Here is a 25,813-nt window from a genome sequence, read left to right on the forward strand (position 1 = left end):
CTTTGCGTTATGCTTGGTAATTTTTGATGTGACGCCCTACATTGTTAATAATATTGTTTTAAATCAATATAAAACCAATATTCCACTGTAAAAAGTGCACTGCAGCAAGAGAATGTATAAAACTCATACCCTCAGTCCCTCACCGCAAATATTTTCGTAAACTATTACCATGAAATACTGATGCGGTCACGGCCCCGTACAGGCAACCCTGATTCTCGCTTATTGTTTAGTATTCCTTGGTCTGAAGCCACGGAGAACGCGACAGGAATTCGCTCCATAATACGGTTCGGGAAAAATGTTGCCGACCGCTGACCTTTACATTTCATCGAGCTTGCCACCAAGTTATATTTGCGGTTAAATACGGCACGACCTACGCACAAAGTGTAGCAGTTAACATGAATCAACGTGGCGTCCAAATTCGTCCACGTGCGCACATAACCTTGCTCACAGCCTGATTATGGCTGCCACCTCATTATTCTTTCTCAGTTTACGTTAGGTCCTATTTTGCCTTGCATCAGAGCGGTCCGATAAACTTGCCTCATGTGTAACATAAAGCTGATTGTTTATGGGGGTACCGTTAGGAAATCAAGTCACAGGTACCTTTGCCGTTAACATAAACAAAGCAAACAGATGCCGGTGAGCGAAAGCCGATTGTGTTCGTATGAATTAAACTGTAACAATGGCAAACTTGTGTTATTATCAACCACGGCAATTGAGGTTCGAGTGCGCGAGCTTTGATGATGTTCCGTGCCGGGTTAACATACACTAAAGTTATCAAGCTGATAAAGTTTGTTTGTCCCTTTCTATCACATAAATACGTCGGAAAGGGACAAACGAACTTTATCGGCTCGATAACTTTAGTAAATGTTTATAAATAAGGGGTTAGGGGTAAAGGTGAGATACGACCGTGATGACTGATGAAACCACAATATCACAAAGTACAATAAGTCTTACATATTGTTACAGACATATTATGGCTAAGTGTATTCTTCTTTTCACAACTAATTCGGCGAGACAATTCAAATAACCCAAGAACAAATATTAAAAAAAATCTTCTACATATGTCGAATCGGAAAATAGGTAAAAATTAGCTCTTAAGATTTAACCCTTAAAATCAAGCTAGGCAAGTTAAATAATTAAAACATGTAAAACAAAAGAGGCACACTTTGACCCTTCCTAATAAGCAAGAAAAGTCCCTTTCCGAATGAGTGGGTAATTTGAAAAAGGAGTAGGTAACTGTCGTCTGTTATTTTTAAAAGAATTCATTATAATGGCAGGTGTCACAAATTCAACAATGTTTCTTATTTCAATACTTACGGTGTTTCGGTAACGTTGCCACGTGTAAAGGCTTTCGAAAAAACACTGGAAACGTGTAATAAAGATTTTTTTTTTATAAAACCGAGCTCAAGGAAACATGAACTCAGTAAATAAGGTTCCGGGTTCCACGAAGTTTTTTTGGTATAATAATATTTGATATAACAACATTTCGTATATATTTAAAGGATATAATCACTCATTTGACATAATTAACATTTGATATAACCACAAAATATCTACTTTTATTTTGTATAATCATTATTTCGTATAACACTTATTTATAATCACCGTTATATGGTATAAATATCTATTGACATACGACTACTATAATATAACTAGCAAACAGTATAAAACATTTCATGAATTAGTTTTATTCTTTTTTCAAGGGATCACAGTTCTAACCTAACCTAACCTACTTTTCTGATAGCAGTACATATGTTTAAGGGTCACAGTTCTAACCTAACTTAACCTATTTTTCTGGTAACAGCGCGTTGTGTGTAGGGGTCACAATTCTAACCTTATCTACTTTTCTGGTAAACGATGGATCTAATTTATTGTACAATTGTTTTTTTATTTTAACTGTGTTTTAGAAAGAATTTGTGTTATACAATTTATTTGTTATCGGAAATAAGCATTATACTCAAAGTATGTTATAATAAATGTTATAAGAAAAAATGATCATTATATTAAATAAGAATCATAAAATTTGTTAGTATATTATTTGTTATTATATGATTCAATAATTATATCAAATGATCGTTATAACGACTAAAAATATATCAAAAAAAGTTATATCGATCGATACGCACCCTGCTAAAACATATTGTTTTCTACTCCCTTTCTTTTATTTGTCCTTATAAGGCACAGATACATAAAACACTATAAAAAAACATGATGATGATGATGATGGTATTGCTTGTTGTGAACCATAGACATGTTTTTTCAAACTGTCAAAATCTGGGAAACAGTGTGTAAGTATTTGTCGAAAGTGTTTTTAGAAAACTACCAATTGAAAAAACAAGTTTAGTGCGTGGTCGTACAAAAAGTATTGTATGCGACGCTGTTTAACTGAGTCAAAAATATTCGTGGCGTCTTCATTGACAATTTTCGACTTCGTCTCACATTTTTTACCCACGCCACCTTTTTGACCTCTTGTAACTGGTTGCATGAAATAATATAAATTACTTTTGTTAATAATGATCACATAAACATACTCGTATCTACGGCATCAATTCCAAAACACATTATGACATCAAACTGTCTTGTGATAATGATATCTAAATGATAATGTAGACCGGTCGTAAGGGATTTATTTGTTTGATGAATACATATATTTCTTCCTGAGTCACGCATGTTATCTAAGTTATGTATATTTGTATACATATACCGTTGTCTGAGTACCCACAACACAAGCTTTCTTGAGCTTATCGTGAGGCTCAGTCAATATGTGTAAGGATGTCGTGTAATAATATTAAAAATGATATCAGTCGCACGTGCATTTGCCTTACACGTGTCAGGTAAAATACAGCCTTCCTGGAATCTAACAAGTAAAATGCCACAATTATAAATAATAACATGTAATTCCTTGCCATGTTAAGCATTTCACCTGAAAATGAGGCCACTAAGACACTGAGGAACACTAAGGGCCACTTGCACCACCCGCTTAACTCAAGGTTAGTGGGCTGTCAGCTGGCAAATTCCATATCAAATGGTGGGTTAACCTTGGGTTAATCCTCCATTTTCGGTGGTGCAAGTGACCCTAAGATACCTACAAAGAAAGCGGCACCCTCATTAAATTTCTATTAAATATTTCGTGAGTTACTGTAGGTAATTCAGTTTACACAGGCCAAACTGATTTCAAGTCATTGATTTGTCCATCGCGTGTCTGTCATTGTCCAGTTTTGTACTTATTATTTTAACCTCAAGGTCACACTATTTATATTTTTGTTTGTTTTTTATCATGCAGAAACGTCTGCGAGCGATATTACATATTTTTAAATTAAAGGAAAAACGGAAAAATATACATTTTTGTTCTTTCACTTTCATTAAATATTATTATTATTAACTCCTTTATTCATTTTAATTCTTAGGCTAGGATTTTTATAATATGATTATAAAAGTAAAATAAAAACCACATACAAAACAATACAAAATATATAAACACATTATAAAAAACCTAACCTAGGGTGCCGCCAGCAGCGGGGCAGGGCCCAAGCTGCCGGCGGTTAGGGCCGCAGAGAGAGGAACCGTCGGACTATACGCGCCGTGTCCAAGATCACCGCCTTCTGCATCTAGCCCTTGATCCAGCCACCTAGCGAGAGTCTCTTAAGATGTTGGTCGAGACTCTTCGCTATGAGACCGTTCGCTGAAACGACTATAGGGACAATGATCGTTGAATCAACATCCCACATGGCGGTTATCTCGTGAGCCAAGTCTAGGTACTTACTGGACTTGTCCTTCTCGGCTTTCACGAGATTCTCATCATGGGGGATGGTGATGTCAACGAGCACTGCCCGGCGTTGCAGTCGATCTATTATCACAATGTCAGGCTTATTGGCTACAATAGTCCTGTCAGTGATAATAGATCGATCCCAATAGAGCGTGGCACGACCATTTTCGAGAACTGGCGCAGGTAAGTACTTGTAATACGGTACTTCGCGGTCCACAAGGCCGTATTGAAGAGCAAGTTGCTGGTGAATAATCCTGGCTACGAGATTATGTCTGTGCAAGTACTCGCCGTTAGCTAGATGAGAACAACCGGAAATGATATGCCTGAGTGACTCTCCGGGACGGCGGCATGCCCGACAAATGTCGACCGTACCGTCCTTCAGGATATATTTCCGGTAGTTGTTCGTCATCATAACTTCGTCCGCAATTGCACAGGCAAAACCCTCGGTTTCTCCGAAGAGGTCCCCGAATCGTAACCAGTTCACCGATGCGAGCAGATCTACATCGGGTCCCGTGAGGGCCTTGTAGAACCGCCCGTGTAGCTGCTTGCTCTCCCATACCGCCTTGCGGTCCGCAGTACTTAGTACCACAGGTTTGCGCCAGTTTTCTTTCGCCAAGGAGAGCGGCGTGAGGTTTCCGTCTACTGCCACCACATCACGATGCATCCCACACTCGTTGTTACGGAAGTAATTCCTGAGATTGTACACCTCACGGTTGTGGAGATTTTTGGCGTTTAGGAAGCCTCGACCTCCGCACTTCCGTGGGATGTACAATCTCATAACAGACGAGCGCGGGTGTAACATACGGTGTGTGGTAAGCAGTGACCGGACCCTCCGATCCAGGGCGTCCAGCTCGGTCTGGGTCCACCTTAGTATGCCAAAGGAGTATGTGAGTAGAGGCATTACCCAGGCGTTAAAGGCGCGCACTTTATTGCCTCCTGACAAAAGACTGTTAAGGACTTTTGTGAGCCGACTGAAAAAGCGCTCCTTCACCGACCGTCTAATGCCAACATCCTCAATACCCAACGACTGTGACATACCAAGGTACTTATAGGTTTCTGATTCAGAGATAGATCTGAACGACATCGTCTCAGAAAGTTGTAAATTTTCTGAATTTACAACCTCCCCCGCTGTACATGCATAACCGCACACTTATCGACACCAAACTCCATTCTGATGGCGGTACTGAAAACTTCTGTGGTTTTCAATAGCACCATCAGGTCTTGGGTGTTCGGTGCAAATAGTTTGAGATCGTCCATGTACAGAAGGTGAGAGATGACTTCACCCTCTCTCCGAAGCCGGCAACCTAGCCCTGAATCCTTCAGCAGGGTGCTGAGGGGATTCAGAGCTAGGCAAAACCATAATGGACTCAGACTGTCACCCTGGAATATTCCTCGCTCAATCCTTATGAAGTCCTGCGGGCCAGTGGGGTCATCCCTGCCTCCTGATTGACGAAGGACTGTGGTCCACTGCCTCATACATGCAGCCAGGAAGGATATTAAAGCTGCATCAAGTTTATACAGCTCCAATACCCTTCTCAGCCATGAATGAGGCACCGAATCATAGGCCTTCTTATAGTCAATCCAAGCGGCCGAGATGGCCCCCTTGTTCCGCCGAACTTGTTGGCAAATGGTCATGTCTATGAGGAGGAGCTCTTTAGTACCACGGGACCCAACCCTACATCCATTTTGAGCGGGGGCCAGAATGTTGTTAGCGACAATATGCGCGTTAATTTTTGCTCTCAAAATGGATGTAAGGAGCTTGTAGAGTGTAGGCAAGCACGTGATGGGTCTGTAGTTTTTTGCTTCCGTGGTACTACCGGACTTGTAGAGCAGGAAAGTAACACCAGTTGTTAGGGAAGGTGGGAGAGAACCAAGATCGAGGGCTTGTTGAAATTGCGTTGCCAAACGCGAGTGCGAGCATCGAAACCATTTTAGCCAGAAGTTGTGCAATCCGTCCGGTCCAGGACTTTTCCAGTTCTGGGCCGTACGGACAGCACAACTTACGTCGTCGGGGCTGATGGTGATAGCCCCCATAGGTTCGATGTTCTCGCACTCGCATTCGACAACGGTCATCCACTCACCCTCCGTGTGTTCGACGGGCGCCGACCAGATGCTACGCCAGAAATCAGACATGGCAGTAGCATCCGGCAGCTGCACGTCAGACACACGAGGGTCGGTTTCCTCCCACCTTCGGTATACTTTCCTTTGGTCGCTTTGAAAAAGACGATTCTGCTGGAATCGGTCCACACGCTTTCTGTAGCGGCGAATACGGCTTGCCCATGCATAGACTTTCTGCTTCAGGAAGTCGATGCGCTCTGTGACATTGGCCAAATAGTCGCGGGGCCTGATGTCCGTCCCCGCGAACGCCTGGTTCACAAAGCGCATTACTCGGGGGCGATTATTACCCCCTCTGAAGCAGATCAGCTTTGCAATGAGAGTCCTAAACGAGTTGATACGACGCTCGATCCGTACTTGCCATGCAGGGACACCTCCGACGGTCCTAGTTGCACGGTCAGCGTCCGGAAACTTGACTCGAGCAATACGGCACGCCGCGATGGCTCCGCAGTACATGATCGAGTGTGTATCATCTAGATCTTTACTAGTCCGTATAAATGGCTCTAGTAAAGCGTTTAAGGCTCCCATTAACGCTAGATTGCGTCTATTCATAGGCAGACGTGGTAATCGTGGCCTAGGATTGTTTGTGAAGCGATACTGCGTAATCGCCTCTTCCAAAGACCTCCTCAGTTGCTCATTAGCAGGCTCACTCACGCTCTGACTCGCGAAGTCCCCGCCGTCGTTACCGGAATCAACCCGCGGCGCCTCCGGTGCCAGGTCGGGTTCGGGCACCGGGTCCGGCGACATGGCGGGCAAATCCCGCCCCGAGGCGGGGTCCGCGCGAGCAGCGAGAGCCTCCTGGCGAAGCCGATCAAGTGTGGCGTCATCCAACCGCTTTGACCGCTGAATGACGCGCACCTGATCCGATAGACGCTGCTCCGATACGGTGGTGGATGGCTCGAGTGCCTGGAACAGAGGCAGCATTCTAGAACGGTACGCGGATAGCCGGGTTCCCCCCTCTGTGGCCCCGTAATAGGCGCGCATGACATTCTCGTTTATTTCTCGTGTCCATGTCATGCGACGCACTACACCACCGGCAGCGGGAGCCGTGGGCGGGGCAGGATGTCCCGCAGGCCCCAAGCGTGCCGGCAGCGGTGGCCGCTCTCGTCGCGCAGGTGGTCGTGGCGGCGGCGGCGGCGGCCCGCTCTCGTCGCTCGACTCGCTGGTGTCGGCCGCGGTGGCGAACTCGTCACTCGACGGCGGTTGCGAGGAGACGGACGAGGCGGGCGAGGGTGGTGGGCGTGCGCTACGTTCTGCTGCTCTGGTTCGCGATCTTGTTATCATCTCATATCTTTATATTTCATCTTGTTTATATCGTCGTTGGACTTGACATTTCGTGTCATGTGTATTTTCAGTCTCATCTAGATGTTTCATTATACATAAGTATCTTCCTTGATATAGATGGTTTCAAAAACGTAAAAATAACACAATAACTGCTTTATTATTAATATTATTATTATTTGTTTGTCTTTTCCAGTTCTCGGGACCATGGGGTCCCGGACTTTTGGGAGGCGTGCGTGGGGCCGAAGCCAACAGCGCAGAGGCCCTTTAAGACAGTTTAATTTAAAGTAATGTGACACTAGCCGGCGATTGTCCCTGTCCGCACTATAGAATGCACCCAAGGACAAGCCCCGGTTAGTGTAAAACTATTGCAATGAAAAGATACAAATTATACTGGGCTATTGGGTTGAAATGTTTGTGTGCTAGTGAACGGTCTATGGAAAGGTCTATGGCACCTGCCTTGATCATATGTTTTAAAAACACGAAAAAATAGGCAGGCGGTGACTCGCCAACTCACTATATGGGTCCCCGAAAACGGCCGCTCGCACGGAGCGACAAGGGGACAACATAGCGTGAGCGGCTCAGGGTGTGGAGAGGTGTGCGCCGCTTTCTACCCAGTCTGTACGAAACAGCCACTGTGCCAACTCGCGTCTTATGCATATTTCACTTCCACCCTGCGAGCATATAGCTCTGGCACCCCACTCTGGACGGCCGGTTAAGGCAAGCCAGAGGTGAGAATCCTGCGGCCCCTGCTCAGTGTTCACTCCGGCCGGCCAGTGAAGGCAAGCCGGAGGGAGGGACCTGACCGACTCTCGGGGGCATGGGACCCAAGGGACGCCACTTCCCATTCAGCTCGCCACAAGCTTATTATTATTATTATTAGGAGCCTGTTATGTCCCACTGCTGGGCAAAGGCCTCCCCCCTCTTTTTCCAATCTTCCCGATCTCGGGCAGTTTCGGGCCAGTTGTTAAGGAAGCAATCCAAGTCGTCCCGCCATCGCCGGCGGGGTCTGCCGGATCCTCGCGTTAGGCCGGGTTGCCACTCTGTGGCAATCTTAGCCCACAGCTCACTCGGCATGCGGCAAACGTGTCCAGCCCAGTCCCACTTTAGCTTGGCCGCTTTCCGAGCCACATCGACAATTTTTGTCTTGGAGCGCAGCGCAGTGTTCCGGATACGATCCATTAATTTTACGCCTAATATGCTGCGCTCCATAGCTCGCTGGCAAACCCCGAGTTTGGACCTCTGAGACGCTGTTAAAGACCAAGTTTGTGCACCGTAGGTGAGAATTGGAAGTATGCACATGTCCATGAGTCTCCGCTTGAGTGACAATGGGAGATCACCTTTCATCAGATGTTTCATGGACCAATAGCTCCTCCAGGCGTTTCCAGTCCGTCGTTCGACTTCCTTCTCTTGTCGCGCCTGGAAGGAAACTAGTTGGCCCAAGTAAATGTACTCCTGGACATGTGCAACAGATTCTCCGTTTATCTGAATCCTACACGGGGTGCTACAATTGCTCATTAGCTTGGTCTTCGACATATTCATCTCAAGTCCAACCTCGAGGCTCGCGTCGCATAGATCTTGTAGCATTGATTGTAGCTCGGAAGCAGTTGAGGAGAATAAAACGATGTCGTCAGCGAATCGAAGATTGGTTAGTCTTCTATCTCCGACAACAAGGCCCCTCCCTCCCCAACTTGGCATTAAATATGTATATAAAATTATGTATGTTAAAAAAAGATCACAATTTAATACACGTTTTTGACAAGCTACGCATGAGAGCATTAAACCCAGACCAGAATGGGCGTAAAGAGAGAGTTTTTATTGATACGAAGTTGTTTGCAATAACACTATCCAAGTATCTTTTAAAAGAGACCAAAGTATTATTTTAGCCATAAATATGAGAAATAAGACATGATGAACTTTTTTAGAATATTAATGGGAACAAATAAATAATAAACGATTTTTTTTCGCCGATAATCCTTTATCGGATAAATATGTAGTAGAACAAGACAACTTTAGAAAGTACCTATTTAAATGTAACAAAAACAGATCTATATAATATGTTGTTCGTCGTATACACACATTATGATGAATATTAAAGTTGTCACCTGCTATGACAAGCAAATGCACGATGATTAATGTGATGAGCAGAGTGGGTAATTTTCAGCACTTAATGTATTGTGTTAGCTATGAATATTTTACTTGAGGATAGTTAATGAGTAAGTACGGCTACCATAAAAAAATATATATATTTATGTAAAGTATACATAATGTTATTTTTTTCCTCGTAACATAACAGACATATTAATTTGATTTTTGTTAACCAACCAGATGTTCATTTCTTCTTAGGAATCTAAATCCTCTAAAAAATAAGCAGTTGATATTACGGGTGGAAGAGTATTTTTAAAATGGTAATAGGTAATAGATAAACTAAGTGTCAAGTCAGTGAGTGACTTCACAAAGTTGCAGTTTTAATATAATTATTTTCATCATACTCGCAAAGCACGCAGGCGGAGCGGGATTTGTAGAAAGATATTTCTCCCAAGGGAGTTATGAAATGTCAAAAGTACAATAATTAACTTTTTTTACAGTTTTTATATTTTGCTGGTTGCAAGTGAGATGAAAAACATTGTCCGTTACTTGAAGCTTAAACATATTGCAACGAGAGTAAAAATCGCGACACCGCTGTGGCGATTTAAAAGACTAGTTTGCAATATTTAACTTCCGAACCATGTTGCACATGCACAATGTACTATAGTTTCATGGTCTTCTTCGATTCCCAATCACCGAAGTTCGTCTCAACTCTGATATACAAGCTGTCCAACAAGGAATTCCGTTTGTAGAGAACAAAAGACAATTGCCATTGTCTGCCCGGAAATGGGACCAAGCAATTGATTTATCTTAATTTGAATATCGACCGGCGTTTATCTACGCTGGCTGTCTACCGCTGGATCTGATTAATTCAGGAGACTACGCATGTGAATGAGGACGTGGGACCAGCGATTGTTTCGTGTTGAGTGTTTACGTTGAAATGTAGGCACGCAACTAGAAGAACCAATTAAAACAGGGGGAGTCCGGGAGACGTGACCCGGTGGGAGACTTGAAACATTTTATTTAGAAAAGTGCCGAAAATTACACATCTATGTTAATAAATAATTTGAAACATTTTAATACTTTTCTATATGTGCTGGCTCGAGTCTCCAGGCCCCGTAGCCGAATGGCATTTCTACGACGCGAAACGAAAACCAAACGCCGCGAAAGGTAGTCTGGCTCTGTCGCGCCAATAAGCAGAGCGATAGAGATAGATAGATATCTACGAGCGTTTCGTTTCGTGAGCGTTTGTGCCATTCGGCTACACATACCCGTGAGGAAGACTTTCCCACCGGATCAAGTTTTCCTGAAATCCCTTAATCTACTCTTCGCAGTGACTTCTAAGTAAACATTACATACAGAGAATACTCGGAGTATGAAGCTATACTAAGCCACGCTACGTTGTAAATACAGTAACAGTATAACAAAGATATAAAGTTTCTAGAATTTAATACAAACGATAACGAGGTTTAAACCCCCGATTAGCTGATTAAGGTTTAAGTCCCTTCAGGTTCAGGTTCTTCTCTTATTCTGTGTGTGTATATTTTTTTGTATGTTTTTGAGAACAATAGTAATAATTAAATGATCTCAAGTAAGGCAATTAACAATATTACTTATATTTTTGAGATCCATATTGTGACCTAAAAAGCTACGATTTTTAACAACCTCCGCTCTCTAAACCTACCTTAGAAGTCGTTTATAAAATACAAGACATCAATAGAATACTCATTTATTGAGAATCTCTGAATATCGGGAATAATTCCGAAATATATTTTCATCTTCTGGGCGAGCTCACTCCATCGTAGGCCACGTCTTTGCCTTTGGCTAGTCGGTGGCCAAGAATAAACCCATTTATAATTAAAAAAAATATATTTTGAAGAATGTTCGATTGGACATTGATATTTATAAAACATGGGTATTTCCTGCTCAACTCAAATGATTTATTTTGGTCGTTTAATCATTCCATTTACCCTCAACTGGTTTAAGGAGACTTTTGAGAGTAAATTTGGTTGAGGTACATTTAAATAGATACAGAGTATTTAGTAGTTTTTTTTTTTATACCAAATGTAAGTTATTTAGTTTTAGAGTTATTTAGCTTTTTTAGATTTAATTCAGTTTTATTTGTAGGCTAATTTGTACCTATTTTAATTTATAATACATGAAAAATGAAAATGAAAATTTGAAGAATACAACAGAACTACACGCAAGCATGTAACATCGCCATAGACAGCACAATAGGCATCACCCGAGCCCTGAGTCAGAATGATAAATACGTCAGATACCCGACCCACAAAGGGCAAAGGTAGAACGATTCTAACAAATCATTCACACACAAGGAGAACTCTATTACGTAAACTAACTTTGAAACGAGATATTCGTACGGTTTTGCTAGTGAAGTAACAGGATCAGAGAAAGATACCTAATGCTATTGTATGCATATCATACAAGAATATGAATGAGGTATTTAAAAGATAAACCTTGTTCAATATATGCCCTGCCTACCCTATTTGAGATTTGAGAATAAAGGCGAGAGTACAGACTATATTTTATGTAGTTATGTACGTAAAAACCTTTACGGGTAAGTGTGTTATAAGGAGAAGTGTGTCTGGCCTTCACATTTAACATTTTTACCCATTGTCACTGGTGTTTTTGCGAGTTCATACTTTTTTTACTTGCTTCTCACAATTAGTGGGAAACGTATGATCTCTCAATAAACACTGATCATGCATTGATTTAAACAGGCCAAATGTGAAAGCCAGACACACTTCTCCCTTATGACACACTTACCCGTAAGTATTGACCTATTCTGCGGCTGCAACTCCACACTAGCTAATAACCTATAATTATAAATAAGTAGGTATAACAAACAGCGCAAGCTAACGGCTAGTTCCTTCTTATTTTTCATTGTTGTGTAAAACCTCATATGCTCGTTTAGATGACCTTTGATCGATACTCGTTATTACATCATTATTATCATTTAAAAAGGAAGTGTAGAAGTTTCTCCTATAGTCGAGTCGAGACCAAGAGATGGCAGTAAAAGTACTGTGACTACATTTTGCAATAAACCTCTAAATTAGTCCATTTTCTGAAACAATTACATATGAAGTCTCTGGTACCGATTTGCCACCGTGTAGTATAAGGAACAGGAATGACAGGATACCAGGAAATTCGTATTTTTGTGTCTTTTACCTTAATTTATTAACCACATTCCAGTTTATATTTTTAAGGCTTCTAACATAAATGCACCTTCTTATATTACCTATTCATAATTATCCTCATAAATATCGGCATACTAGTACAAATACAAATACAAGTAATATTCGAGTTTACTCTACGAGACTCTAAGAGATAAAGGTTCCAAATACAAAATCGGAAAAAAATGCCTGTGTTTTAAAGCAATAGGTACCTACATTGAGACAAAGGGTAATAATTCCTATGGAATAATCTACCAACTCCTGCAAAAACATTCGATACATACTAACGTATCCAATTTAACTGCGGAGTACATGTAACACACACCACAAACACGGAAGCCCTTGAAACTGTTGGTTTAGTTCCACGAGACCACTTCAAATCTACCATGTTTACTTACAATACGTATGATACAATAATAAATAGGCTATGCAAATTTGAACTTTGAGCGTTGCTCGATTGGTTCAGATTGTTTACGCTGGTCAACAACAGTATTATGCATTATTAATTAAGCTGCACTATGTGCAGTCGATTGGCACGGTGAGGTTATTAGGATTAACGAGGTCAATTGGTCTGATGACATATTTTGAAGTCCCCTTTAATATTCACGATACACTTTTATTGTTTCCGAATCAATGCAATCATCATCCTCCTTCAGTTATCCCGGCATTTGCCACGGCTCATGGGAGCCTGGGGTCCGCTTTGACAACTGATCCCAAGATTTGGCGTAGGCACTAGTTTTTACGAAAGCGACTGCCATCTGACCTTCCAACCCGAAGGGTAACTAGGCCTTATTGGAATTAGTCCGGTTTCCTCACGATGTTTTCCTTCACCGAAAAGCGACTGGCAAATATCAAATGACATTTCGCACATAAATTCAGAAAAACTCATTGGTGACTCACGAGTGAACCCGCGAATCAGTACTATATTTCAACTATACTCATGTCATAAGTTTTATTAGACATACACGAAAACGCCTCACATAAGTAGTAATGACGTCAAAGATTGATATCATGTAGAAAACTAATACGAGTAGATATGAAAGAACTCAAAGAATCAACCTTACATGAATATTGTAAATTTCACCATCACAATTTATAAATCCATACGTTCATGTTGCCAACTTACATGTACATAATGTATATTGATTTAAACTATCATAATTTCTACTCATATTTTTCTGAAACGTAACGTTCATGTCCAAAACGTAGGGTCATAAGTGTTACGCGATTGACCCATTTTTATTAAAAAAATGTATACGTATGTGGTAATTCAATATATATTTAACTTTTGATATGAAAAAAAAAACAATGCCATATAGGTAATATTTGATCAAGTTATCAGACAGTATAGCTTAGCTAAGTCAATAATATTGCCTTTGATAGATTAATCAAACAATGCCTTTAGGCAGTCTATAGCAATAATTAGACATGAGTTTGACTTGTCATTAAATACTAGTAAATAAGTGGTATTTATGTATCGCATCGTCGCTAGACACGATTAATATATTAATAAAGATTCCTAAGTGTGGCTTGAATACGATATAGATGTTGATTTGTACAGATATTGTGCATATTTCCAACATATTTTCTCAGAAACGTTCGTATTTGTCGTGTTAGTTGGTCCACCAAGTACAAGTACTAAGTTCTTTTACTGATTCGGACTGAAATTGAATAACACTTTTTTATTTCAAATTTCAAAGAATATTATTTGCTAAAGTAACATTTACACTGGTAGGACAGTAAAAAATCGCTGACCATTTATTTAGCTTGACCTGTGGTTGGACACAGTCTCGATCAGGCCATTCCGGTTCCCTTCGGCTCGCATTGCAACGTAGCGATTATTACTTGATTTTTGACAACCCTAAGGAGTCGATGGGACCGTGCCATGCATCAGAATGGGGCAAGATATGTTGAAAACCGTATCAAAGATTACAGATCACTTACCTATTTTGGCATGGGTGCAAGTGAACGAGATGACGCACGTCAGTGTCAGCACGAGGTGCGCGGTCTTCATAGTGAGACGCTAGGTCACTCGCATTTTCACTGCCACGTCAATCAGTACCTGGGAAATACAAATTAGTAATGAATGCCAAAAAAATAGTATGATAGAAATAAAACTTACAAAAGGCACTAAATATTAAATAATAAATATAATAAATTTATTATTCGTATAGTCCAGTGCTGGGAAAACTTTTTCCATTAGGTGTCATGGAGGAATTTTAGAGGAGATTAACAAATTTTTACTACAGTGCTGCCATATGACTCACTATTTTAAAGGACTGTTTTAGAGGAACAGGGTGCGTATCCGAATGGCACAAACGCTCACGAAACGCTCACAAAATGAAACGCTCGTAGATATATCTCTATCGCTCTTAAGTATTGGCGCGACAGAGCCAAACTACCTTTCGCGGCGTTTCGTTTTCGTTTCGCGTCGTAGAAATGCCATTCGGCTACGGGGCCTGATATAATCCTTTCGCGGGTCGCGTATGGCCAACGGGCCGTACTTTGGTATAGTCAAAACTGATATTCAAATGTTTTCATCCTAAGTATGTTCATCCTAAGTTTTCACCCTAGCTAGAGACGGCATTATATTATGCGCAATGTTTACACGCATTGTTACTTTAACAATTCTCTTCCGTATGCTCTATAGTCTATGGTATTGTATTGTTTTGGGTTAAACTAATAATAACACTTGTGTACCCCTTACATTTCACAAAGTGTCAATAGGGGACACGTGTAGCTGTAGAACTTAGTTTTCCTTGTTAAAATTTACACACCAATTTGTTTACTAAAACTAACTTTATATTTACATACATACATACAATCACGCCTGTATCCCATTAAAGGGGTAGGCAGAACGGTTTACTGACGATTCGCCAAAAAACGTTTCCCAAAGTTTCACATTCCAAACTATTATTCCCAAATTATCATTTCCCAAATAAACGTTTGGCAAAACAACTTATCGCAAATTGACATTTAGCAAAACTTTTTTTGGCAAGTATTTGTTTCCCAAAATATTTACTTGGTCAAATCTTATTTTACCAAATATTATTTAGTCAAATGTATTGTTAGGCAAAATTTCCATTTCCCAATATATTGTAGTTAAATGGCGCACTAGAAATTTGTTTGTTGATTTTATACTTTGTGTCCAACATTTGTGTGAAATAATGTGTATGTCGTACTTTTTTTCCTCCTGCTGCAAATGTCAAGGATGACATTTCACTTACATGTCCGGATACATTTTATTAAAAAGGAACCTGACGTTTTCAAGACCATTATGTTCTATTAATTTTTTATTACATTAAAAAGTCATTTGCTCACTGTCAACCTAACACGCTCCTCCTCGCTTCGCTCGTCGTCGCACCTAAACTGACTCTGTCACACACGAATTTTTTGATACAATACTAATAACATTATTACATTATATTTATGCCTTATAATATTTATTGTCAAACGTGGACGTGGTTTTGCATGGTATAATTTGAAGAAATATTTTTTGACAAAAAAAATAGTTGACAAAATAATTTAGTCCAGTAATTAATTTGACAAAAATAAAGTTGAACAAACTTTTCTTATCCAGCTGAAGCACTTGGGAATAAAACAGTAAAAAAGTTTGGGAAATTATAATTTGACAGATTTTAAGTTTGTCAAATGTTAATATGGGTAGTTGGCAAAATTTGTTTGAGAAATGAAATTTGACAAAAAAATCTTCGGTAAATTAAATACCTAAATATTTTCGAAATGTGATATTTTGACCAAACATGTTTTTGGGATATAAGTTTTGCCATTAAAAACGTTTGCGAAATAAAGTTTTGTCTAAATAAAATTTGACTAAGTAAAATTGTGCCAAATGATAATTTGACCAAACAAATTCATTGCGAAACATACCTTTGCCAAACAATAATTTGGGAAATGAAACTTTTGCGATATAATTATTGGGAAATGAAATTTGACGAAACGTTTTTCGGCGAAACGGCAGGACACCAGGCAGAACACATGAAACTACTAAAGCTTCAGTGCCACTCTTGCCAAATAAGGGGTTGAAAGAAAACGAAACTGTGACATTGCAGTGACAGGTTGCCAGCCTCTCGCCTACGCCACAATTTAACCCATATCCCATAGTCGCCTTCTACGACACCCACGGGAAGAAAGGGAGTGGTGAAATTCTTAACCCGTCACCACACAGGCAACTAACTACTAACTTTATCTGATTCTGAATTCTACTTTTCACAAACAATTAAATACACATTTGATATCCTACTCGTGAAATCAAAAAATCAACAAAGGGAAAAAGTTGCATGCAAAACTTAAACCACGTTAAACTTTCAAGTATGAGTGCATGTTTATACAACGATTCTGAAAACTCGTAACGTTTTAAAAGTTCTAAAACGATATTTTACTGGGTTTAGTTGAGAGAATGTGCCCCAGAAAATACGGCTCGCTTGGAACTCAACGCGGCAACAAAATTAAATAAATTACACGAGCACTTGTCCGAGGTAAACTCATTTGGAAGAGGAAACAACTGCCCTTTAAGAAGAACAGTAGATTTTGTCACAAGGGAGCATTACGGTGAGGGTGTTTATTGAATCCTGAACGAAATGTCACTATGATCCCTTCTAGCAGGGAGGAAAAGTGCTAGTTTACTCCCTCATAGAAAAAATCTTCCTCATAAAAATTGTAATCCTATCACTCTTTTTTTAGAGGTTTTGTAGAGGTTATCGTCCTGTGATTTCATTCTCCCATCTACCTGCCAGCGTAATCAGGTCTAAACAAACTTCATACATGTTAACCTTATTATACTAACGAGGCATTATGTAGCTCGCAGCACAAATCTCAATTATCACACTAATGCCGCATACAGTATGCGGTACATATAGTATTTACAAACATTCCTAAAAGCCAGTGTTATTTCCCAAAGTATTGTTTGGCAAATATATGTTTCGCAATTAATTTGTTTGGTCAAATTATCATTTGGCACAATTTTACTTAGTCAAATTTTATTTACACAAAACTTTATTTTGCAAACGTTTTTAATGGCAAAACTTATATTCCAAAAACATGTTTGGTCAAAATTTCACATCGCAAATTTCGAAAATATTTAGGCCATTTCTACGGGATCGTATTTTACCGAAGATTTTTTTGCCAAATTTAACATAAAATCTGTCAAATGAAAATTTCAGTCTTATTCCCTAGTGCTTCAGTTGGACAAGAAAAGGTTACTCGTCTTTATTTTTGTCAAATTAATTACTAGACAAGATTATTTTGTCAACTATTTTTTTTTGTCAAAAAATGTTTCTACAAATTACACCATGCAAAGCCACATTTGACAATAAATATTACAGGGCATAAATGTAATGTAATAATTTTATTAGTATTGTAACAGAAAATTCGTGTGTGACAAAGTCAGTTTAGGTGCGACGACGAGCGAAGCGAGGAGGAGCGTGTTAGGTTGACAATGAGCAAACCGGAGATGACTTTTTAAAGTAATTAAAAATTAATTGAACATAATGGTCTTGAAAACATAAGGTTTCTTTTTAATAAAATGTATCCGGACATGTAAGTGAAAATGTCATCCTTGACATTTGCAGCAGGAGGAAAAAAGTACGACACACAAATCTTGGGCACAAAGTATAAAACCAACCAACAAATTTCCAGTGCGCCATTTAATTACAATATATTGGGAAATGGAATTTTTTCCTAACAATACCTTTGACTAAATAATATTTGGTAAAATGAAATTTGACCAAGTAAATATTTTGGGAAACAAATACTTGCCAAAAAAAGTTTTTCTAAATGTCAATTTGCGATAAGTTGTTTTGCCAAACGTTTATTTGGGAAATGATAATTTGGGAATAATAGTTTGGGATGTGAAACTTTGGGAAACATTTTTTGGCGAATCGTCAGTAAACCTTATTTTACACATTATTTATAATCTAAAAAAGTTGGATTTTTGCGCAATTTTATTTGGAACTTAGTGTCGTAAACTGTCAATAAATAGGTACAACCTAGACACTTGAAGGTTGATATGACACTTATGAGTGAAATGGAAATTATTAATTATTAGAGACCTATTCTCGCAAATCTACATGATTCTTGCTTCTCAATCGGAAGCTGCACAAAACGAGAAAGCGGTAAAATAAATAAAATTAATCTTATTAAAACATAATTAACTACCAATCCGATAGTCAAAGTTAAAAAAACTGAGTAAAGCTCTAAGCAAACTATGCTATTGCAACCGCCACCAGTCACCTATATTTCAAAGTGTCATCCTTTACCTGCCACCTGACAGGTTTATATGGAAGCCACCGCGCAGTGAATGAAGCAAACAGTCGTCACACCCAGATTGAATGCAAACTACGCGGAGCGACGGAAATGACACATAGCGAGCGTTGTACATATCGCTTGCCCATCAGAGTTCATTGGACAAACCAAGTAAAGTACGGTCGATGCCTTGGTTTTTTACTCCATAATATTGTTGAATAAAAGGTACATTAAACTTCCTACATTAATTAAACTACACCTAAGTAATATGTTTCAAGTAGTTTATGTTCGAGCCCTAGAGGTCAGATATGACTCAGGTAATGAATATTTTGTAAGAAGCAGCATTTACCGGCGCCATTACTTCCAACCATCTGTTTAAAAAAAAAATACTTACATATTTATTACATTGTTATATGAACCCAATGTGAACCTTCTAAAAAACTAGTACTACAGAATTACTACATGAGTATACCCCAAAACGCAGTATAGACAATAATACGAGTACATGATCATAATATGCTGAATCAAAAAGTTATGGCTCTAGATGGCAGATTTATACTTCTGAAATGTAGTCGCAAGCTTGTCCTCGCTCGGTAAATGTGAATAGGAGGCCAGGTGACAGGCGCTTATAAAACTGGGCTGGGCTGCCGGACTAGCCGAAGTGACGATCGTTAATGTTACTTGACGACCGAAACGCAGTCTGGCTCTGTCGCGCCACTTCAGAAGAGCGAGCATACGAAGCCCTTCCGAAGCGTAAGCGATTGTGACGTTGAACAGGTACTCTGGGAATGTACAGAGTTCGCAACTCAGTTTAATTCAGATGACCTAGCTTGGAAGTTTAGCAATAAGTATTATCTGCTGTGTGACATACCTACTGTGCTTTGATATTTGAAGTTCCACCACTGTGGGATGTGGTATGGATGTGAATAATTTTAATAACAGCCAATTAAAATATTGCTACTCCCTGTTTTGGGTGCTTTGACAACCGTTTTGTAATTGATTAATTGAGCATGATCATTCAAGCCATTGAGTTACTGCCTAAATAAATAGAGTAATTGAATTTGGTCATTGAATTCAAATGAATAATTTTATTGATTTTGACGAGTAGGACACAAATCTTTGTGTGAGTTAGTCACTAATGAGGTGCAAAAATAGTAAAGTTGTCAGTTACAAATGCTACAATAATGTGACATGTACACAATACTACCTACACTACCATTACATTTTGAAACAAAAACAATAACAATTTTATTCTACCAAACATTTTTTTTGTTTTTTATTGAACACGAACTTTATACTTTCACTTCGAATAACATTAACAGTACAAAACATCATGTAAAACAACGCATTGCGACAGACGATCAGGTTAAATTCATTTTTAATGAATTCAATGACACACGCTTTACTATTATTAGTCACATTACGTATTAAGAAAGATCAATAATATCCAGTGATCGGACTCTTGGCATCATTCCTAGCAACATAATGTTCATTATATCGAAAACGTCATACAAATGACACCTAATTTTTCGATCTCCATGTCAAAAAAAAAACACAAAAATACCAGCCTCGTAACATACATTTCATATTCAAGACATACGAGGGTATTTTTAGCCACCCCTTTTATTTCCTTTAAGGGAATCACTGCGTCAGTGATATATGCCACGGAAATGAGGGCCGCGCCCGTAATGACGATAAATGGTCACTGCAGACACACTACATATAATCATTTGCTATCATAATAAATAATAATGTCACGCGCAGTGACTTGATATTTGTGAATATAGTGTGGATTCGGCCAAGCGGAGCTGCCGACACACCTGTGAACGACAGTTACTATTATCAAAGGTACCTAATATAAGATAAAGAAATTCTAAGAAAAAACGTCCGTAAAGTTAAGTACTTAAATATTTTATAACATACCTCTCTATTAATGACAACTTTTATGATAGTTGTCTCTCAACTATTGACTGCCATATGGTATCCAATCAATCCTGTGAGTATGTCGTTATATGAAAGTTATTTATGCCACCCTCTCGTTCGAGCTATATAAAGGTTTTCAATAGATCCTCCTTTCTCCCTCTCTTGCCATGGTTGGACCAAGGCCTGTTAACTCTCTTAGTAAGATAATACTCCTTGTAATGTACGAACCTTCAACAACCATTTGTTGTAATACAATACAACAAATGGTTGTTGAAGGTTCGCTTCGCGGAGGAAAAGTGTCATGCTAGTCTAGCTAGAACTATAACTGTGAAGTAAATAGTAAATTAGCAATTGGAAGATCCATGGAAGATGTAGGTAAACTTTCATGTGAAACGTGTAGTGTTGCGGAAAGTTCTATTTCGTTATTTGTATTAGTGAAATATTTTGCTTAATACTCTTTAAATAAAGTGGCAGATTATAACGTTCGTCGGTGCTTCAGTGTATGTCTAAAGCATGTATTTATGAATAAAAAAAAATATGTAAACATAAATAAATAATAATATGCCTTTTATTTCATTACAGCAAAAACTAAAGTAACCCACAAATTATGTTTACCGATAGAATAGGTGGCGGAACCAGGGGCGGATCCGGCTTCGTTTCAGAGGGGGGGGTCACGTGGTCTATTTGTATGGCCAACCTAGGCTTCCGGGAGGGGGGGGGGTTGTCATGATATGACCCCCCCCCTGGATCCGCGCATGTGCTAAACCGGTTGTCAATTTTAGTTCCATTAATGTTCGTTGGAATTTGATTGAGACCGCCACTAGTATAAACGTGTGAAGGTTGTGTAAGTGTGTGTGTGTGACTGGAAGGGGGCATTTTTTTGTATGAAGTTGGCGTTCGTTATGTGCCCGTTTGACAGGGTATGCAAAAGCTCTCCACTATCACGGCAGCTATATTTAAACCATGCCAGAACTTTAAAAGCCTGTCATTGCTCTAATTGATGGATGCTAATTTCGATATATTTTTGTGGCCATGACGGTTTATAAAAATAAATAAAATCCATTACGCATACGCTTACGCCAGTCTACTAGACATTAATACTTAATAATCGGCATTGACAGAATGATGATTACATATTATAAATAGATATCCTTGAATTTGTCATACCTACATTTTCATTTGCGATCCTATTATCTTCAGTAATTATTATCGATATTAATCTTCAGTAAATACGCGACAACGACACCAAACAAATTATCAAAATGGAAGCTTTTCATTATAGGTATTTAAATGACTAATGGAAAATGTAACTTGTCACATAAATTGGAAATGTATGTAAATGTAGGTTTTAGCAAGGACGATTATAAAGGACCAGCAGAGTCCATACTAAGTACCGTACCCCGTTGGCAGCCGTAAATCTATGTCGCTAGATGTCACTAAGAGTGTCATTTGAATAAAAATGTCGTTTATTTTTTTTTTAAATAGTAGTTCAACGGCATTACAAGTGATACAGTGAAAAGTATATAGATGACGCTAGGGGCCCGCGTCATGTTTCAGTCCCTGTTTACAACGCAAGCCATCGTTCTTATTTTGAATTATGACAATCATGCATGTCAAATTTTCTATCTCTTTCATTTTGAGCGTGAAGTCAATGATTAGTAATATTACTTTCAATATATTTAAAATTTAGATTTTAATGAGGCCATTTTGAACGGTGTTTATGATAGATATCATGTTGACAATCAATCTCCTGACCGTCTCGCTCACACCAATCCTATCCTATATTTGAACGAGTGCGACCGAAACAGTTGAGTATTATTGAAGATTTTTGAATGTGTAAAATCTTATTGGTAGTTGTCGAAAACCCGCTCTTTCCATAAAGTGTTGGCGCGACGTCAAGTGGGTGATAGGCGTACGAGCAAGTACGCGCTGGATGGTCGACTACTATGCGCGGCGGTTTTTACGCGTACTTACGGTGACGCACAATCGAAAAAGGTCGTCGAGCCATAAGTACGCATACTTGCTCGTATTGTACGTCTACCACCCACTTCAGACTGCGTTTCGATAGCGCCTGTAATGTATGGGGTATCAGTCCTACATCCGATATCGGATCGGATAATGTGAAAACGCATTTAGTCTCATTAATTATTACTTATCGAGTATAATACTTATAAAAATATATTACCAAAACAATACAAATTAATTTATTATAAAAACGTAATCCAAAGTGCCACACCTAGTCGGCCAGTGCATGGCCTACGCTGCCGATGGTTAGGGTGCTCGGAGTGACATACAAGAAACGCTGAACTATCCGCGTTGTGTCCAAGACGAAGCCTGACCGACGAAGCTAGCAAGTCTCTCTACATGTTAGCTGAAATACTGTCAAACCATTCACTGTGATTACTCAGATTATTATAAGCAAAATGATCTTCGAATGAACTTTCTGGACAATTGAGATGCATGGGCGCAGTCGAAACCAGCTCGCCCCTTCAGCCGTGTCCCGTTGAAAATCGTAAAGATTCTTTTCCTTAGCACATTTAATGTTTACAAATTGGATTCGCCTTCTGTCACCTAAACTGATAAATTTGTGTATGAGGTCATTGGTCATACAATTATTAATTTATACAGTTATTAATTCTGTATATCTACTCGCATTGCTGCTGCGATTCTAAAATATTTAATATCCATATTATGAATATTCAATAAATCATACAATGACATTTGTGATGTGACATGGACGTCACATCTGTAGGCACAATGATAGCGTTTTGTTGAAGGTATTTGAGCTCAACATATAGGTTTATTATCACTAAGTACTATATAGTACTATAGTATCTAGTACTATAGTAGTAGTATATTAATGAACAACGAAACGGATGTGACATTTTCCTAGTCCACCAACGTCATCTAGTCATTTTATTTGGCAATAATTAGACAACATGCGAACAAACTTAGCCAGCGAAGCGATCACAACTACGTCGAGGCCGACCAAAAAATATAATTTGTAAAAATTGTGTTTTGAGCCAATATTTTGATATTAAAATAAAGTTTTTTGATAGTTATTCATAGTATAATATAAAAACAAGTAAAAATATGGGTGAACATATGTTTTTTTCCACTCCCGGGTTACGAAACAACGCCATCTAGTTTTAAAGCAAAAATTAAGCTTTTTTCAGGGGTACGCTTTTTTGTATGGGCTATATATCTGTCCTATTAAATGGTCCTTGGTTAAGTAAATAACTTTCATGGTCACGCTGTTTACTTTCTCCATGTAATATCATTTTCCGTCCTTTAGTACCGTTTCGTAACTAAACATTGGTAACCAGCTTCGAAACGGGAAAAAAGAATCCCGTGTTGTAACTGGTTACAAAATGCGAATAAATCATTTTTTATTTTTTAATACCACGTCGGTGGCAAACAGGTATACGGCCCGCCTGATGGAAAGCGGTCACCGTAACCTATGGACGCCCGCAACTCAAGGGGTGTCACGTGCGCGTTGCCGACCCATTAGAAACTTGTACACTCCTTTTTTGAAGAACCCCATACTGTAGTTCATCGGGAATACCTCGACAGGGAGCTCATTCCACAGCCGGAGCGTTCGTGGGAGGAAATTCCTCTGAAACCACACGGTGCGCGACCATTTAGGTTGCAAGGTGTGTGGATGAGCGCCCTGTCGATGGCGAGCGGTGCGATGATGAAAAGTGGCCGTTGGCATCATGTCAAACAGTTCTTCAGAACACAACCCATTGTACAGGCGATAGAACACACATAAGGAGGCGAAGTCCCTCCTTAGACTTAAGGGTTCAATACCGTCTGTGAGTTTGGGATCGTCGACAATTCGTACAGCGCGTCTCTGGATCGAGTCAAAGGGTCCAAGCTGGTATCCAGGTGCTCCTGCCCAAAGGTGACAGCAGTACTCCATGTGGGGTCTAACTTGCGACTTGTACAAGAGCAGTCTTTGCCCCGGAGTAAAGTATCCCCTCGCTCTGTTGAGCACACCGAGCTTTTTGGATGCCAACGCAGCTTTCCCTTCCAAGTGACAACGGAATTGGACGCTACTCGAAATGTCGACTCCGAGGATCCCAATACTTCCTGACAAGGTAAGGGCTGTGCCTTGAAACTGTGGAACCACAGTAAATGGGGTTTTCTTAGCGGTGAACGCACACACCTGTGTCTTAGTGGGATTGAAACAGACTAGGTTGTCCCGACCCCACACCGAGACTCCGGACAGAATCCTCTCGATGTCCGACACAAGCTTTTCACGACTTTCTAGCACCACTGAACGAGGGATATTAGCACGGCCCGTGTAAAATGTATCCCCAGTACTGTCATCCGCATAGCAATGGATGTCGCCGATAGACAACATGTCATTGATATGCAGCAAGAACAGCGTTGAATCATTACCGATTCGTAGCCATGGTTGGTAACCAGCCTCCAAACGGGAAAAAAATTCTCATATTGTAACTGGTTACAAAATGGGAATTTTGTGCCGTGATGAATAGATGATTTATTCGAATAATGCTGATGTCGCAGTAAGATAGATAAAGCCGTTATATAGTTATAACCCTAGGGATATAATTATATGTCGTAACATAGTTAAACGAAAGCGATTTATTGCTATCTTACTAGGAATATAACTATAATACGTTACTAGTTTAGTCAAATAGTTATATGACTGGATTCAGTTTAGTGAAATGATTGTAGACAGGAGTGCGTCGGTGCGGCGGAGGTATAGTTATAACCCTAGGGATATAATTATATGCGTTAAACAAACAAACCACAGTAAAGAATTGTTTAGGGCAGGAATTTGTTAATTATTTCCAATTCAATGTGCTTATTCTCTCTAAACACACAGACGGATGGACAGAGTCGCGACATAAGGGTTCCTTTTGATTTTTTTTTGGTATAGAACTATAAAGAACCGGGACTCACGGTTCCAGTCCCACTTAGAGACGTATTATAATTATATCCCTAGACTAAGTTTAATCCAGTGATATAATTATATAACTAAACTAGTACCGTATTATAATTATATTCCTAGTAAGATGGTTATGAAACGCTTTTGTTTAACTATGTTACGGCATATAATTATATCCCTAGGGTTATAACTATACCTCTGCCGCACCGCCGCACTCCTGCCTACAATCATTTCACTAGACTGAATCCAGTCATATAACTATTTGAC

The 25,813-nt window shown here is 39.4% G+C and overlaps 1 protein-coding gene across 1 annotated transcript in view; it reads right to left on the reverse strand.

Moving 5' to 3' along the window:
* Positions 1-25,813, reverse strand: part of LOC125242198 (sphingomyelinase phosphodiesterase C-like) — a gene marked incomplete at its 3' end in the record, with an annotated part of 80,945 nt that overhangs the window by 28,391 nt on the left and 26,741 nt on the right. Inside the window, exon 2 of the mRNA XM_048150915.1 lies at positions 14,389-14,506. Within this exon, the coding sequence (XP_048006872.1) occupies positions 14,389-14,458 (70 nt within the window). The remainder of the gene's footprint in view (positions 1-14,388; positions 14,507-25,813) is intronic.

The sequence above is a fragment of the Leguminivora glycinivorella genome, unplaced genomic scaffold (genome assembly GCF_023078275.1).
Source record: "Leguminivora glycinivorella isolate SPB_JAAS2020 unplaced genomic scaffold, LegGlyc_1.1 Scaffold12, whole genome shotgun sequence".
Lineage (NCBI taxonomy): Eukaryota > Metazoa > Arthropoda > Insecta > Lepidoptera > Tortricidae > Leguminivora > Leguminivora glycinivorella.